Source organism: Maniola hyperantus, chromosome 13 (genome assembly GCF_902806685.2).
Source record: "Maniola hyperantus chromosome 13, iAphHyp1.2, whole genome shotgun sequence".
NCBI lineage: Eukaryota > Metazoa > Arthropoda > Insecta > Lepidoptera > Nymphalidae > Maniola > Maniola hyperantus.
Window position 1 is genome coordinate 4665085 of NC_048548.1, and position 14301 is coordinate 4679385.

General features: G+C 35.6%; 1 protein-coding gene across 1 annotated transcript in view; it reads right to left on the minus strand.

The window, feature by feature from the left end:
- Nucleotides 1–272: 272 nt before the first annotated feature.
- LOC117987395 (testis-expressed protein 2) overlaps nucleotides 273–14301 on the minus strand; it is a 35502-nt gene continuing 21473 nt past the window's right edge. Inside the window, exons 16-22 of the mRNA XM_069502711.1 lie at nucleotides 10756–10914; nucleotides 9854–10043; nucleotides 9357–9454; nucleotides 8422–8543; nucleotides 7819–7903; nucleotides 7204–7343; nucleotides 273–6583 (exon numbers count right to left, since the gene is read on the minus strand). Coding sequence (XP_069358812.1) covers nucleotides 6394–6583; nucleotides 7204–7343; nucleotides 7819–7903; nucleotides 8422–8543; nucleotides 9357–9454; nucleotides 9854–10043; nucleotides 10756–10914 — 984 coding nt within the window. The 3' untranslated portion in view covers nucleotides 273–6393. The remainder of the gene's footprint in view (nucleotides 6584–7203; nucleotides 7344–7818; nucleotides 7904–8421; nucleotides 8544–9356; nucleotides 9455–9853; nucleotides 10044–10755; nucleotides 10915–14301) is intronic.

Here is a 14301-nt window from a genome sequence, read left to right on the forward strand (position 1 = left end):
AATGAGGATTAATATGTGTATTGTTTGATATGCAGAGCTGTTGAATGAAATAAAATAGTTTAAAAATAACGTTGTTTTTTAATTTTTAAATCTCACGAACAAACGCCAATTTACGCAAAAGCGCCATTTTAACTCTATGGGTCAACCAAAGACTTCGTGATGTAATAAGAATTAAAATTTATGCGTTATAAAGGTCGCGACGCCACTGACGCTCGACTCGAAAGTCCACTAAGGAAAACTTATTTCGTACACGTGTTAAATAAAAAAGCATATATTTTAAATATAGCAATTTATTTATCGACAAAATCACAACTGATACCACATAGAAAAACTACTCGGCACGGTTTAACTCTTAACTATATAATAATATAATATCACATAAACACTTTATAATTTGATTAACTATATACATAGACAAATTCATATAGCATTTGGTTTTTGGTACAATGTGAAAGTTATGTGAACTGTGATCACAGCTTTAATATAAATATGTAATAGCAAAAAAGTGACAAATTATAATAATCCTATACATAAAATTAATGCTGGAAACTTACACAACACGCCAGCTCACTTCATGCCGCCTTTTTGAGTTAAAATCCGGTTCAAATAAAACTCAAACACGTGTTGTCGGATGAGTCGTTGGAACATGGGTGGCGTGGCGTGGAGTAGGGTAGCGTATTAAAAATGCAGTATGCCCAGCTTATAATATATTGAATAAGACGCCTAGAATATTAGATAAATTATCCGAATATAGCGTATTAAGGAAAGCATCCTAGGCACCTAATCAAAATTTATTTATGAGAAAACAGCACCGATATAATTAGTACCACAAATAGTCGTCACTGAACTGACAGACGAGATTTTAAGTCGATTATACAATAATCTGTCGACAGAAAATAACTTAAATCCTATACAATTTGAATATTCATTCACAGACAAGCTATGCTATACTTGAGTGTGCCGACTGCAGTATAAGTCAGTGACTAACTTTATTCATGTTCAAGGCTGATCCATACCTGCGCACGCACACGAACCGTGCTCACAACGCACATAATAAGAATATAATGTGGAATAAAACTGGTTTGCGAGCGGTTCGCGTGCATGTTGTAGGTACAAGCCACGGCGTGCACATGTTCGTAAGTTTATGGGAGTGCGTATAAAGTATAAACAATGTAAAGGTATTAAAAAAAATCATACCGTCAAGAAACCATCCTTATAACATCAAAAAAGAAAAAAGATTTACACCAACTTTGTATTAATAACTATGTTCGGATAATTCAGTTTATTTGCTGGGAATTATAAATTATTATATAATGCACACACCTAAGCAAAAAAAAATGTTTTCATATGAGTTTGAAAACAAAGAAATACACATTTTCCTCGCAAACTTCGTACCCGTAAGAAGCAATCTATCAATTATACAAAATCTATCAATCATTATACAAAAGCAATAAATCATTATACCATTATACGATAACATGAATTATACACAAGATTAATACAGCATTATATAAGGCTGAGTTTGCAACAATTCGTAGTGAAAGATGAGTGTGAAATGTGATTAATTTATCGCCACGAATCTTCGCACATTCCTGGTGCAAAAACAGCCTTATTGTAACCTAAGTTATATTGGCAAAATTATTTGTGCCGTTTTGGCGCAAGTAAAAACCATAAACCTAGAATAAATACATTTCTTGCTACATTCTGTTTTTACAGTACTATAAAATACATATCTTCTACATTTTAACATGTTTTAAGAAATTATCTACGAAGAACATAAGACAGTGTTATATAATAAAATCTAATAACAAAATACACTGTAAATTGTGATGAAAGGATCTGACTAAGACTATATCAATATAAATTAAATAATTATAGTCCGTACAAAATGACTCTTCACGCGCCATTTCACCTCTATGGGTCAACTGTCATGTCAAAAGTACGGGTTCACCTTTAAAATAAGTACTAAATTCGTACTTTAGAAATGAAGTTGGACACAAAAAGATAAAATGGCGCGTGTGGAGTTAAATTTTACGCGTTTAAAATCGCAATTTTTTATAATATGGGCCCTTAGATTGGACTTGACCATAAAGTAACAAACGCGTTGAGATATTATAGAAAATATCAAATAAAATATGTATAATTTTGAAACAGGTACATAATTTACGTCGTTATGATATGTTAAATATAATAATAGGAATTGAAATATAACGTGCATTTTAAATACACTTTCAAATTTGGTTATACATAGATATTTAAATATAATTTGAAAATAGAAAATCTTAAATATTAATCCAAAAATTTCATAAGACCTTCATCGGTATCATACCGAATAAACGACCGGGAATTTTATACAGAATCAGTCGTAGACAGAGAAAGATTTAGACCATGTGAAAACGTACATCTGTCTTACACTTAAGTATTAGATGCAGTTAAATGTGTTTGGAATTGCGTGCCGATTTTTTGACATATATAATGGTGGATTTAGACCGAACGCTTGCTCTATTTCCACTCCATCAAATTCATTATAACATTATGATATTATTGGAAAAGCGAGCCCAAGCGTTGCTCTATATCTGATTATCCAAAAAGAATTCGACAGAGTGGGTATAGACTATGGAGTGAACGTTGGCTCGTTTGGGCTAAATTTACATTTCCATTTTTATTATATATAATATGTTTTCTGTCTACGAAATCAACTTTCGTCTCAACCCAGTGCAGTGGTCGTTTATTTAAAAACATATTCGCAAAATCTAATGAGCAAAAACGGTCAGCCTTTAGTTAAAAATCTACAATTTATTTTTAATTAATTTATTTTCAAATACGAGTACCCTTGAAATGTTTTTAGAATCAAATTCGATTTTTTGGTGATGTTTTATTTTTTAAAGATTAACATAAACTGAGGAGCGATGTGTCGAGCATTACGAACAACAACATTAATATGTTAAGATTTTCTTTTACATTATAAAGAGCATTTTTTTGTTTTGCTTATAATATATATTAACAATATCAAAATGATTACAATGACAAAATCTATTTTGAAGGAACTGACTTGGACACAGTTCTGATACATTCTTTGTTCTCAAATTCTCTCGTCAATGTACATACTTGAATTGAAACAATACCTCAGTTTTAATGCTGTGTCTAGTTTGGCAGTGAACGAACGAGAACAAGCATTCAGTACTTAGAATAAATTTAATTCCATAGAAAGACATTTCAACGGTTAAAATTTAAAAAATCTAAATATTTTAACAAAATTGTTTAACCAAACTTTATTGCCGTTCGGAAATCCAAGTTTTATAGATTTTAACAAAGTATAAATAATTTACAATTGTGATTTGGAATTATTGTCAAAGTTTTTTTATCTCTAGGAAGCTCCGACAATTAGATATTTATAATTTTTGGGTGTAAATATATTTTAGAAATTTTACGTCAAATATTAAAGTATGGAGTTTCAAATTTTATTTTAGTATTTAGGTAATGATTTAAAAACCCGAAATGAAGAAAAAGTTAATTTTATTATAAAAATGTGTTATATAAACACGTTAATAAATATACAAATTTTATGAATATAATATATACATAATATATAACTTCTTTGTAGTGGAAGGGTTAAATAACATTAATAACTCTTAACCGTATTAAACAATTATATCCTAGAAAGCAAGAGAATAACACTATGTGAAATAATAAGAGTTTCTAACACACGCATTCTACATTATTATTTAAATTAAGGTGAAAATATTTAAGTTAAACCGTTTTAACTTTTTTGAAACAAATAAATTTCATATAAAGGCGCGGCAACATCAATAAAAATTCACGTAAACTCCTCTCTTGTATATCTCACTCTCTTATGAAGGGGATCGGGAACTCTCTGTGGTTTTTTTTACAATGCGTACTACCTATTATATATAAATTTTCTTGTATGTTAATAATAAATTAAAAAAAAAAAAACCGCCAGGGATCACACGCATCCTGGGTCACGTGACCAAGCGAGCCCGGCCTGGTACAACGTTTTTATTAATGGGACACGGCCTAATAGATATCCTAATATTTTTTTTCATATTTTACAAATATTTACATCGTCTTTTTTTTCTTTATTAGAAAAGTCTTTTGAGCTTGATGGTAATTTATGTATTTTTATATAAATAGATTATCTCTTAATACCTTCAACTGTGTGTATATTTGTGGATTTAAATTTTTAATGTAACAGCCTAACACTAGAGCTTTTAATATATACACGAAATTGATAAGCATAGTGAAAGACAAATCTTACAGTGCTGCGTACTGCGAACGCAATCTTTAAACTAAATTGATCTAGTGCTATCCTTTTCCACACGAAGTATTGTGATAGCGATAGAAATATATTTATATCTGCCATTTTAGTTGTTTTATTCGCACCATTGTTTATTTGGTTGTAAAATGTGAACAATCTTTAATACTGCTATCCCTTTCACAATGTTCACTGCGGAAAAGGATAGCACTAGATTTAGACCTATCAATTTAGTTTAGACATAGTGGCTAATTCCGTTATACACAATCTCTAAACTAAACTAAAATGATACGTCTTAATCTATCGCTATCCCTTTCGTAATGTTGCTTGCGGAAAAGGATAGCACTAGATTTAGACCTGTTAATTTAGTTTAGGTTTAGAGATTGTGTACAAGAGAATCGGCCCCATTGTGTACAGCTCAATAATTAGCTACCTTGAGACGAACATATTTAACATTCAAAAAGAAAAAAATTGTCATTTTGTATACAATGACAAAATTGATAAGGACAAAACATGAACATTTTGTCACGTTCTAACAAGAGCTTAAATGCATTTAGCTATCTCGCTCTAACAGTAAGTGTCACAATACGGCTACTTCTAACAGTCCTTATTCTGAGGGCTGGAACTGGGTATGCCAGCTTGTCATTGTTTGGTAAGCTGGCTTACCAATTGACAGTGTTTGGGTATGCCGGCTTTCCAATATTTGATATGCCAGCTTTCCAGTATTTGGTATGCCGGCTTTCTAGTATTTGGTATGCCGGCTTTCTAGTGTTCGGTACGCCGGCTTTCCAGTGTTTGGTATCCTGGCTTTCCAGTGTTTGGTATGCCAGCTTTCCAGTGTTTGGTATGCTAGCTTTCCAGTGTTTGGTATGCCGGCTTTCCAGTGTTTGGTATGCCGGCTTTCCAGTGTTTGGTATGCCAGCTTTCCAGTGTTTAGTATGCTAGATTTCCAGTGGTTGGTATGCCGGCTTTCCAGTGTTTGGTATGCCAGCTTTCCAGTGTTTGGTATGCTAGCTTTCCAGTGTTTGGTATGCTACAACACTCTACAGGCCTTTACACACAGCACACAGCTCCTCATTCGTATCATGTCGTTCGTAATTGTTTTTTTAAATGGTTTTACGGCTCCGGGTTCCCTTAAAAGGGGAATTTTGTTTATGTAAACCCGAATCATTTTTAACGGCGTAAGTGGTGTAAGTAGTGCAGCGTAAGCAGTCACAGCTATAATCTTTAAGTATGTAATATCAAATATTTAGCAAAAACATTATAATCATAAGTTGGTCACATACAAATTTAGAATATTTTAGAGAAATAACGAAACAAACACACAATTCAATTCTCTCCTCTTAAATACAGTCCAATGGTTAAACCCTGTATGGCTAAGCAAAGCGCATTTTCTTTCGTCAAATGAATGCTAAATTAACGTACATAGTAATCATGAAACCTCAATACCTTACATTGTATGCTCTGGTCAAACATTTTTGAATCCATTTTCACTGAAATCCAAAGATAATTACAGCGAAAACTGCGCGTGAAAACTCCTCAGCGTTTAGTCCGCGTATTTCTCTCCTAAAATTACAATACGACGCGTTCAAGCGGGTTTTCCGCTACACTTTAATCTTGGTCTAATAACTTTTTAATGCTCTTTAATTAAACGGCTATGAGTTGTTTATTAGAATTCGAATTCAAAATCTGCCTTTATTATCGAGTTGGTTTTAATATAACGTTGGAAAATCAGGTCTTAATAAATAAATAATATAAAGCCATCTCTCTATCAACAGAAAGTATAGGGCTCTCTCTGTTACGTAATCCCATACAAATGCAACAGACAAAAATCTCAGTGGGAGTCCATTTTGTTACGCCAACCAATCACAAACATGTATTCAAAAAACATTCGAAATTAAATCCAAAACGGTTTCCAAAAAACATTCGGAATTCAATTCGAAAATGTTTTCAAAAAACATTCGAAAACATAGTTTCGTTTGTGATTGGTTGGTGACTCAATATGGTTAACGCCCACTGAGATTTTCGTCTTTGTCATTTGTATGGGATTACGTAACAGAGCGAGCCCTATACTAACTTTTCTGTGGATAGAGTACAGTAACAGAAACACAATTACCTATTTATTCAAAGTCTATAGGCGTAGGCGTCAACACGTCGATGATGAAATCCTCCATATTGGGTAAGACTAGAACCTTCTCGAACTCCTTAGTGAGCTTCTGTTCGATCCAGTTGTTGATGTGCGCGAACCGGACGGCTCTGGCGCCGACCGCGGGCCGCGCTTTCAGTACTAGCTGAGGGTTTGTTGAGAAACTGGAACAAAATATGTTTCATGACTTTAAGCTTATTTCGTACTAGCTGACGCCCGCGACTTTGTTCGCGTGGAATTTAGGTTTTTTTAAAACCCTGTGGGAACTCTTTGATTTTCCGGGATAAAAAGTATTGTCCTTCAATCACGTCGCAACAGTGCAACGGATTGACGTAATTTTTTGCATATGCATGGGTATAGATAAAGACCTGGAGATTGACATAGGCTACTTTTTATACCGGAATATCAAAGAGTTCCCACGGGATTTTTGAAACCTAAATCCACGCGTACGAAGTCGCGGGCATCAGCTAGTCTACATTATTAAATATATCAATGATTCGTCAAATTGTGACAACTGTCACCCTCCCGTACCGCTCCACTACCGCGGAAGCCTAGTCAGTTATGCGTTATACCCATCGATATAAATGACAAGATATACCCAAGCGAACGAAATTTTTCACGGTTTTGGAACCAAATAAATCAGCGCCACCTCTTAGATACTAATGAATGACCCGTCTGAACTCCAGACGTCAATGAGTCGATGCCATTTTGTTTGTTCAATGGCCCTGTCCATACGAAGTAATAAGTCAATGGTTATATACCTATAGTGGTTATAATGTCTTACCCAATCCACAGTCGATCGTGCGGCGGCGGCGGCAGGTTTATAGCGAGCCTGCCCTCTAGCCCGTTCACTTCCAGCTGCAATTTGATGTCCGTATTCGACAGACCTTCCATCGCACGTTTCACGTACTTATAGTCGGTAACCTGCGTACAAGATAAACTCTAATCATTTTATAGCCCGGTCAAGTAAGCTCAAAAAATAGGGATAAGGTTACAGTAATTAGCATGGAGCTAAAATTGGTATAAATGTTGGGAACACCATTATTAATTTATTAACTTTAATTTTAAAATGAATTGTGAAAAGTTCCTCTGGTTTGGTCTGGTGGGATTCGGCCGTGCCGCCAAGCGATTTCGCGCTCTGTTATGATGCCGTGTAGTCTGTAGAAACCAAAGGGGTATAGGTTTAGTAAAAACTGCCAAACCCCTTTCAGGATATCCCGTTTCCATCTTAGACTGTATCATCACTTACCATCAGGTGAGATTGCAGTCATAAGGGCTAACTTGTATCTGAATAAAATAAAATACAACCTTGCGCCGATGTACTGAACTTCGGAGTTCAGAATTGACCAGAGAAAATTGAGGTGATACTGTCGAAAGGTTATTTAAAAAATAAATTCACCTGTTGAAAATATTTATTTGTAGCGATTTTGTCCACCATACGAAGAAATTTCTTCTTTGAAGAACCGCCTTCGTTTGCTGATGTACTGAAAAAAAATATATATCTCATTTATTATTTCCAAGTTACTAAATTGGGCTGGATCGGCTGTGCCATCGAATGCTCACATAAAACCTGCCAGTTCATCTTAAATCTATAACTAAATACATAAGTTTGTTTTAATATTCGTCAAAAACAGCAAAAATCCAAAACCTACTACATTTCCACAACGAGGAAATGAATTGTTTAGAAATCATTCGTAACAATAGTTTTTACGCAGTGCGTATTTTTTAATTACGACTTGTTACATTTCTTTAAACAACACATAGATAATGCCTGCGACTTCGTCCGCGTGGATTTAGTTTTTTAAATCCCGTGGGAACTCTTTGATTTTTCGGGATAAAAAATAGCTTATGTCCTTCCCCGGGATATAAGCTAACTCTGTACCAAATCTCATCAAAATTGGTTAAACTGTTGAACTGTTGGCCGTGAAAAGCTAGCAGACAGACAGACAGACACACACAATTTCGCATATATAATATGGGTACTGATTGCCATAATACTAACGTAGAGTCGGTGACGATCATGTTCTCAGCGCTGTCGACAGGCTGCACGGGCGGACTCTCATCATCACTACTGGACTCTGCTGAGTCTTCCACATCCGAGTCGTAAATGGCCGGCTTTTTTCTCTAAGCACCCAAAGAAAAAGTTTCTTAGTTATTTATTGTATTGAAAATGCGATGATAAACCCGCATTTACACATTCACACGAATGATGAGTCGAGATAAGAGACGTCTGGTGACACTTGCATCTAGTACTCGCGCGGTGGTTATATTTGACGCGAATGACACGATGTCAGTCGATGGCAAAAGAATATTAGTTACATTCAAACACTACAGAATAAATAAATAAATAAAATAAATAAATAAAACGTTTATTTTTCAATCATCTAGTTACACACATACATGGGTTTGATCTTGAACAATTTGTGTGCTTGTTGGATAAAGCATATACAATATTAAGAATGTTACAAGATCAAGAACTGGCAATCCTAGCTAGATTTTTAGATCTGTGTTAAGGAATATAAACAACAATGGAAATTAATCGTTAATAACTTAAGCAGATATAAAAACTGAATAAAACCCGGACGCCACCGCCAAAACCTCCTCGTCTTGTATTGTTTCAACCGAGTATAATAACAAATGATCTATGAATCTAGTACAATACTTATATTCTGTTAAGAATCTATCGTAGATAAAATATGTGAATTATGGTAGGGACCTTAATGTCCATGCGCGGTGTAGTGAATGTGTAGAAAAACACGAAACGAGCGTCGTCGAGTGGTGAGACGAGACGCGAGGGCGAATGTGTAAATGCGGGGTAAAACGACTAGCATTCATAAAATCTCAATTGATTGCTGAGTTAATAATAACTGTCAAAATTTTGTTAATTTGTAGTACAAGTTATGTTCATTGTAACATACGATATTATATAAAACTTACTTTTAATTCCGGTGAAACGCACGACTTCCTCGATTGCAGAATTTCACTTTCAATTGTAGCTTCACTTGTTTCAATCATTTGTTCTTCCAGTGCGACATCTGGAAAATAATTTTCATCTATACTAATATTATAGAGAGGAAAGATTTGTTTGTTTGTTTATACCCCTAAGGTAAAAATACTTAGGTGTATAAATTCTGAAACTTTTGAACCGATTTTGATAATTCTTTCAATAAAAAATACCTAGGCTGCGCGTCCCTTCGAGAGCATTAGAATCAATCGAGTGCCACGAGCGCGTTATCAGTACTCTTATTATAAATGCGAAAGTGCGTTTTTTTGTCGGCTTGTTGGGTTATTGGTTTGTTGGTTTGTCCTTCAATCACGTCGCAACGGTGCAACGGATTGACGTGGCTTTTTGCATGGGTATATATAGACAGAGTGAGTCCTTGCTGAGGGATTCTTCCCTACCTGTAAGGTAAGTATACTGTGGCTGTACTAACTTTTCTCCTTGAGCTTCATAAGGTTGATCTGGGTAAGTATGGTGATGGTGGCACCACCCTCGTATCTCAAGTTGGCGTGCAGCCACAGGCCGCGCGCGTCGCACGACGGCGCCGCCACGCCACCCAGCAGTGGGCACGCGCCCGCCAGACGCAGCTCCGTCACCATCAATGGCGACATGAATGATGGTAACTGCGCAATGAAAAATCAGAGTTACAATACGTCCAAACTATAACTCTCTGTGGGCGTTAACCATTTTGAGCCTCCAATCTTCACTTCACTTCATTTAACTTTCACTGTGTTGTTTTTGACTAAAAAATGAACGGGTGAATGATTTTTGCTTAAACAAATCCGGCCTCTTTCGGGTGAGGTTCGGTTAGAGGAGAAGGGTGACACGCACAGGTAACCTTGTTTCCGTCATCTGTGGCTACATCACTATTTTAGGCTCCACTCCTATCGCTTCGATAAAGCGGGCTCTTAAATTACTAACACTTACCTTCAGTGTGTTAAGTTTCCTCTGTATCCTATTCTGTACGCGCGCGATCATCTCCGGGTCCCGCATGAGTCACGCTACCATTGTGTTGACCCATGTCGCCTCGGCGGGCAGCCATCGGCACAACTTACCTTCAGTGTGTTAAGTTTCCTCTGTATCCTATTCTGTACGCGCGCGATCATCTGCGGGTCCCGCATGACATCGTACATGAGTCGCGCTATCATTGTGTTGACCCATGTCGCCTCGGCGGGCAGCCATCGGCACAACTTACCTTCAGTGTGTTAAGTTTCCTCTGTATCCTATTCTGTACGCGCGCGATCATCTGCGGGTCCCGCATGACATCGTACATGAGTCGCGCTATCATTGTGTTGACCCATGTCGCCTCGGCGGGCAGCCATCGGCACAACTTACCTTCAGTGTGTTAAGTTTCCTCTGTATCCTATTCTGTACGCGCGCGATCATCTGCGGGTCCCGCATGACATCGTACATGAGTCGCGCTATCATTGTGTTGACCCATGTCGCCTCGGCGGGCAGCAATCGGCACTCGCAATCCGGGGATGGGTTTTGCACCTATAGATATGACATACTTGGTATACTACACCAAGTAAAATCTGTAAAATTGTCGATACGATATAACTTCTAAGTGTCTAATATTAATAATTGTTTTAGTGTTATTCTATAGTGATGTTGCCTATGGTCAAAATCAAGAGAATTTTCCATAATATGTAAAAACTATGCTGGATGGTAATTTTAAGTTTTATGACGATTTTAAATTATCGTCTGAACTAAAAATGTATGTTAAATATGACATCACAATTCATTTTTTCATATAAGCTCTCATACTAAGTGCGCGTTTTGACGTTTGATAAAAAGGCGCAGGGAGCTGCTAGAATCCGGCGGCGCCAGACTGTAGCGTATGGAAATTTCTACAAAAGACATATGTCCAGCAGAGAACGTCTATCGGTTAGATGATGAAAGAGCTAGAAACATGCCTACTCTGTATAATGTGTACTACATATTTATTATGTAGTATAGAAAATCTTTTGGGTCTATAGACATACCTTTTTGTAAATGCATAATAATTTCTATTTTTGTCTAAATTACTCAATAAAAAAGGTAGTAAAATAATAAATACCGTAACCCTATTGTACAATGTTATATGGGCAAAAACTAATGATGATAATTAATAACTTTGGCGCTATATCAAAAATAATGATGCTTCAAAGATAGTTCCTTGGACCTAAATCAAAAACAATACTAATTATGCTTGGACGATCTAACCTATGGACTTGTAACGCGCCTAATATTACGAATAAAAATTTCTGTCACTTTTGGTGCGGGACGAGGAAACACTACATAGACAACTTGACACACTCACTCAACAAAGTTTTGTGTCATTATTAACACACACATATCTAAATCTTCAACACTACTACATTTTACGCACACTAATAAGTTATATACATCAACATACAAAGACATTACGAGTGTAAGACAGTCAAATTGATTTGCGATGCTACCGTATCGATATTTTAAAATATATCGATAGTTTTTCAGAAACAAAAGTAGAAGTAAGAATTTATTACTCGTATTTAATTACTTAAAACCAGTGTTTGGTCAGCGTAGCGTATTCTTGCATACATTCACCTCACTTAATAGGTAATTATCCCAAAAACTAATAATGCAACGTAAAAATAAGAAAAATATTTATTTAAAAAATATGCACATACTTTTTTACTTATTTTATATCATTTTTAATCTTTTGTATTTTTTTATATAACGAAATTTTCATTTAAAATTTCGATAGTGAAAATGTGCTTATTAATGACCTTGGACGATCTAACCTAGGTTAGATGGTCCAAGTTAATGACTTATATTATTATATAATACAAAATAAACCTGACCGCGCAAAAGCCTACCAAACATAATTAGTAGGTATATCAATTAATAAAATGTTTTTTTCTTTCCAATCAATCATTTATTTATTGCACATTGGGTTTACATGGTAATTCCAATATGGTGTACTCTTTGTCCAAAAAAATTAAATGTAAGTTATTAAATATTACACGTATTGCCCTTACAAATTAGCAATGCAAAAATTTTCTCAATACCTGCCGCTTTTACCCCACAGCAAAATTCCATAAGACAGATATGATACTATGAAAATAAATTAGTAAACACACACGGTGGCCTCTTCTATTTTTAACACGTCATTATTTACCATTAGGTTAATGTCATGTATATTCTTGGCGATTCTCTCTGTAAAAATATCGAAATCTGTAAAAATAAAACGATTATGATAAATTATTACCTAATCCTCATCCTTGAGAAAGGTACACCTTTTAGCTACATATTACCCAGTTCAGAGACACCCTACCCCGTTTCGCGGTTATCACTAAAATTGCGTTGCTTTAATATTTTTTTAAATGTATTAAGTACGTGAAATCACAGAAATCGACCAGTTTTATTACAAGTATAGGTAGCGAAAAAATTGTGGTAATTAATAATAACTATTCTTTACTTGACTTGAAGACGGTAATTTAGTCGTTAATAATAAAGAAAATGTTTTCATCGATATCGATAATCGAACCGCAATCACTATCACATGATTCTTAAAAATCGAACCTTATGTCCTATGCAATTAAATCTAATACCGAAAAATTTTGTAAAAATAACACTATAGTCTCGTGGGGAGTGCGGTATACTATAGACGGAGAGCCAGGGCCCAAAATACTGTTTGAATTTACTAAGGCTAATTTTTTTATAGTTCATTAGAATGGTTGCGTACACAAACATACTGCGGTCAGTCAAGTGAACTGAGAACAGTGACTCAGGTGCGCTATCAAAGGTGTCGTACCTGCGAGGTAATAAAATGAATTTACTAAGGCTGAAAATTGTTATATAACTTGTATATTGCATATAAATAAAAGTTGTAATGGTTAGTCAGCAGAATATGGGGACAGAGCTGGTCAGTATGCGCAAAAAATTAGCCTTAGTAAATTCAAACAGTTTTTTGGGCGCTGGCTCTCCGTCTATAGTATACCGCACTTCCCACGAGACTAGTGTTATTTTTACTACTACGTAATTTCATGCTGTTCACGCGTATTCAAATTTTAACCTAATTTGTATATACCGAGGGTTGCAATTGTTTAGAAAAAACAAAATATAGTCTCGTGAGGAGTGTGACTCGTTTCTACCGAATTATTACGTACTCAATTACTGAATCGGTAAAGTTCTCGATTGTTATTTTATTATAATAATTTATGTAATTTAATTTATAGAAAGCGTTTATTACACCAAAAATACTTACTTATGAAATGAAATTCCATCTTTTTGTAAATTTGATGTGTTTGATTTGTTCTTGCACTCACTAACGGCACAAACAGGCATTTTTCACCCAGCGTGTAAGACGTCGTCACACATCGAAAACGATTCTGACAATGACAAAATCGATTCCGCAAACAGTGTTTATAAACGCAGTGGATTAAAAATCCATTACTATTGACAGAGGGGAATAATCATGCGAGGCGCGTCCTTAGGTTAGATCGTCCAAGTAATTATGTATGATAAATCGTAATATCTGACACTCAACAAAATATGAATAAATCACGCAAATTGATAATGCGGGTGGCCGCCATTTTAGTGACGTCAGCACAAGACTAAAGTTTCGAGCTGATGGTATTTTTTTTGGCTGACGTCAAAATGACGTCATTTCGATGTTAATGGGACATGGTTCCAGCGCAATAGCAATTTTCAGGACTAAGGCGCCGTCCTATTGTCATCGCTCGTGCGATGATGCGTGCGTCCGACGAAAATGATCGCGCGTCCCGTGCGTTCAAACAAACTGTGTTCTACTGAATGTCCTATTGAAGATCGCGCGATCATGCGATGTGTTCATATTGTATTTCATCGCACGATGAAATCGCATCGCATCATCACGCGAGCTATGACAATAGG